Raw genomic sequence first — 4,127 nt, forward strand, 5'->3', positions numbered from 1 at the left:
GACTTCAGACATCATCGGTGTGTAGCGGCGAACAAAGGGCGAGCCTGGACGCTTGAGGATTTGTGTAACTATACTTTTTCGTTCAGAAGATCGGTTGGCCCACTTTTAGGTTTTAGCAATTAGCATCGCATGGTTTGTTCAGAAGAAGGCCTTTCAGACCAGTTTGAGCATCCCATGATCATGGCACGTTCAGGTTTGACATTTTCAAGAGCACTCAAGGTGTTCCATGCTTTCATCTAAACAAACTACTGGTACTGTACTGTCGTTATACTTTCATCACCCACACTAGATAGACACCATAAGCAATTAAGCATCGACTGTTCACATGCACAACTCAACTCCCTAAGGGCTTGTTCGTTTTGGAGTGGATTGAAGGGGGATTGGAGGGGATTAAATCCCCTCCTATACAAATTTGTATAGGAGGGGATTTAATCCCCTCCAATCCCCCTTCAATCCACTCCAAAACGAACAAGCCCTAAAATAAATAAATAAACAGAATCCACGGGGCATAAACAAGAACAAGACGACACGCGGGAAAAAAACAGAAGTTCCTTTCTCCCCGACTCCGGCACTGGCCATGGCACTATGGCTGTGTGACTGTGACCACACACTGATTGCTCTGTCTGTCCATCCAATCCACGGGCTGGCGCGCATCGCCATCACATGACGCTGCACCCGGCATTGGGGTCCTCGCAGCAGTGCTGCTGCGGGTAGTACGGCTGCCGGGCGCCGCCGCCACCGCCGTAGTACCACCCCTGGCTATCGTACACCGGCACGCCGTAGTACCCGCCGGGCCCGGGCGCGGCCGGCTTGCCGCACCGGCAGTAGCCGTTGTAGCCGCCGCAGCCGCAGCCGTAGCCGCCCCCGGCGCCAGCGGCGTAGTAGGACGGCGGCGGCGGCGCCTCGTAGCCTGGGTTGTAGCCGTAGCCGTAGCCGGACACGGACCCGGCGGGCGCGGGCCAGACGGACGGCACGGCCACGCCCTGCGCGGCGCCCGGCGGCGGCGCGATCGGCTGCGGCTCGGACCCGGCCTTGGCCGCCATCATCTTCTCCAGGAGCGGGCCCAGGTCGGCCTTGGTCATGCCGGGCGGCATGGCCTTGCCGGGCTTCGCGTCCGCCGCGGGGACCTCGGCGAACTTCACCTTCTTGGCCTCCGCCTTCCCGTCCTTGTTGCCCTTCTCCGCCGGCTTCGCCTCCTTGTCGCCCTTGCCCCCCTCCTTCTTATCGGCCTTCTCCTCCTTCTTCTTCTCGGCCTTCTCCTCCTTCTTCTCCGCCTTGGCGCCGCCCTCCTTCCCGGCCTTGCCTGCGTCCTTCTCGGCCGCCGCCGGTTTGCCGGCGTCCTTGGGCTTGTCGCCGCCGCCCTCCTTCCCGGCCTTGCCGCCGTCCTTGTCCTTGCCCTTGACGTCCATCGCCTTGATGACCCGGCCGGCCTTGCAGCAGAGCTTGTTGCAGACCGTGTCGGCGTCGAACGGCCCGGAGATGGTCACGGCATTGCTCTTCTCGTCGAACGAGATCGTCTTGATGTTCATCTTGTCTGCGCAAGCGGCAACCCGAACCAATCAGAATCAATCAGCCATGCTCATGCCCATGTACCGTCAATCAATCAGCAGCACAGAACAGTAGCAGTAGGTTAATAATTAATAGTAATAATATATAAAAAAACACACAAAACAGTTGTAAACTCTCTGCTGACAGGTGCGCCGAGCAACTGGCCTGGCCAGGTGAACGCTCATGCAGGGGCATGTGATGGCAGCGGGCCCACGTGTCAGCGAGGTTACAAGGACCAGGGGGCACTGAAACAGGTCCGTTCGTTGAGCGAATGGTGATGAACTGATGTGATGGCAGCGGTAGTAGACTAGTACTAGTACAATAGTGGACCGCACCTTGGATCTTGCAGAGGACTTTTCTGATCTTCCTGTAGCATCTCTCGCATTCAAGGTCAACCTTGAGGACGATCGTGGAGATCTGCAGAGAGATCGAGGGATTAATTGGCGGCAAATGAATGCAGAGTACTATTACTGGAAGCAGATCCAACTGTGTACAACAACCAGTTGTCAAGTTTTTATTCAGGATGACACAGCAGGAGTGCCTGATACAATGAACTCACGATATAGTACTAGTTACTAAAAACACTTGCTTACGCAATGGGCACGAACTGGACCAAAACAAAAGGCAGGGGGAAAAAAAGACGGGTGACTCATGAATCCTATGTTTGAAAAAAGACGGTGACAAATGCGAAAACGACAGTAGCGAAGGGTTTCGAAAAGACCGTGTGGAAAAAAACCCGAAAACCGGACAAATGGACAAAACCGGACGTGCGCCTTCGTCGCCTCGGCATGAAAGTGGTTGGGGCTGCGCTGGGGAAATGGATTCTGGTCAGAAGAGGGCCAGGGAACATTTGCTTGCTCTGTACTTCACTCGCCATACCCTCTGCCCCTCTGGTTGAGTACGTACTAAACTACCGAAGCTAACTCCAATAAGGTTTCTAGAGTGTCCGTATCGAAGTTCACTCTGGGGTTTGTATGTCCTGGATCTCTGAACAAGTTTTCTCGTATATTAATCAGCAGAAGAAAAAAAATGGCCGTTTTTTTACACTCTACTGCTAGACTCTGTCCTGAACAGCTCAATTCATAACCGAACACACAATGACATGTATCTGAAAAAATGAGGGGGGAAAATAAAGAGTCTAGAACGGAGATCGTTAGACGCGATTGAACTGAACCACCGAGGGTCGCACAATTGCAGTTCTTCCATAGTAGCAAAACAACAACAACCAAGACACGAAGATTTCTACCGAGAGCGCAGCACAGGCAAGAGACGATCGGCACGGGCTCATCGCGCAGAGGAACCCCGCCTCCGGGAAGCACAAGCGAGGGAACAGGTAGAGAAAGCACCGTAGGCGTTCGTGTCCTCTTACCTTGTCCGCCATGGGAGTGGCGCTCGACTGAGTCGCCGGGCCGTCACCCTCCTGGCCTGGTGCCGCTGGTCTCGAGCTCCGGGATGGTGGCTGCCGCGGGAGTGTGTGTACGCGTGGGGAAGGAGGAAGGGATGATGACAGTCTAGCACAGAGGAGGAGGGCGGTGGGTGCGGGTGCGGCGCTTTAAAACGGGAGCCTGAGCTGCGCGCCGCACGCAGTGCGTCCTAAGCACCAACCCCCCGGGCCACCGACGCATGGGCCCCTGGTCCGCGCGGACCCTTTGACCCCCCTATTATTAGCTGTGCGGCCGTGCCGCATGTGGCGAGGGCGCGAGTCCAGTGCCTTGCCAGTCGGTGGGGGCATTGGGCGCACAGACACACGACTGCCGCGACGCTCGACCAAAAACGTTTTCTGAAATGAAAATGGCACGGCGCACACGACACGCACATTATAATGGTAAAGACTTTGAAGACAAATGAGTAGTAGTAGCATACAGCTGGGAGCTGGCAGGGTAGAGCAATACTAGTAAGTAGTACTCCCTCCCTTCGTATGAAAACAAGTGCAGTTTTAGTTGAAGTGGTGGCGAATGCTGTCAGTGGAATTATCGTCACACCACACCTCTGCAAAAAAAAAGGCAAGTTGGCTAATCCATGATAAATGTACGCATTTATTTCGGGGTATATTTCGAACACCAGAAGTGTGCTTGTTATACGACGGAAGGAGTACTAGTAGTTCATAGTTATATATGTCTATTCATAGTTACTTACACCTCACTTGGCGGCGCCTCTTTCATTGGGGAGCTTTGGGCTTTTGGAGCCGCCGCGGTGGTGGTGAGGTTTCAGTTCAGGGTATCAGCGGTGGACTGGACGCTAGAGACCGCCGCAACCAGCACAGGCGGGTGCGGCATTGTTTGTCCCTAGCCAGCAGCAGCAGCAGGCTGCGTGGCGCTCCGCCTGGGGGCGCGGGCGCCCGGGGATGCATGGCGTTGCCCGTCAGAAATGGCGTCTTCTTTTCGAGTTCTCTAATCTAATATTAGAGTATATATGTTCGGCCAACTCAACATTACTAGCACCTTTTGTGTTCTACGGACCAGTTCCATTCTGACAGAGGAAAAAAAAGGGGAGGGCTTTTAGAGTCCTGTGTGCGTGACAGCTTACCAGAAAATCATTATGATTTCAGAGGTGGTGAGCACTGCCAAACCGGGGGTGTG

General features: G+C 54.6%; 1 protein-coding gene across 1 annotated transcript; it reads right to left on the reverse strand.

Moving 5' to 3' along the window:
• Window positions 1–504: 504 nt before the first annotated feature.
• Window positions 505–3,060, reverse strand: LOC100275119 (uncharacterized). The gene is made up of 3 exons (NM_001149782.2): window positions 2,918–3,060; window positions 1,884–1,965; window positions 505–1,534 (listed from the first exon to the last, which is right to left on the reverse strand). The coding sequence occupies exons 1-3, from the start codon at window positions 2,927–2,929 to the stop codon at window positions 660–662; spliced, it is 969 nt and encodes a 322-aa protein (NP_001143254.2). The 5' UTR covers window positions 2,930–3,060; the 3' UTR covers window positions 505–659.
• Between the last annotated feature and the right edge of the window lie 1,067 nt (window positions 3,061–4,127).

Source organism: Zea mays, chromosome 7 (genome assembly GCF_902167145.1).
Source record: "Zea mays cultivar B73 chromosome 7, Zm-B73-REFERENCE-NAM-5.0, whole genome shotgun sequence".
Taxonomy (NCBI): Eukaryota; Viridiplantae; Streptophyta; class Magnoliopsida; order Poales; family Poaceae; genus Zea; species Zea mays.

Bases quoted from the DNA above. Each gene is read 5' to 3' on its own strand.
- LOC100275119 (NM_001149782.2), bottom strand. The intron at 1,535-1,883 runs GTGCGGTCCACT...CCGCTTGCGCAG, and splicing joins AGTCCTCTGCAAGATCCAAG to ACAAGATGAACATCAAGACG.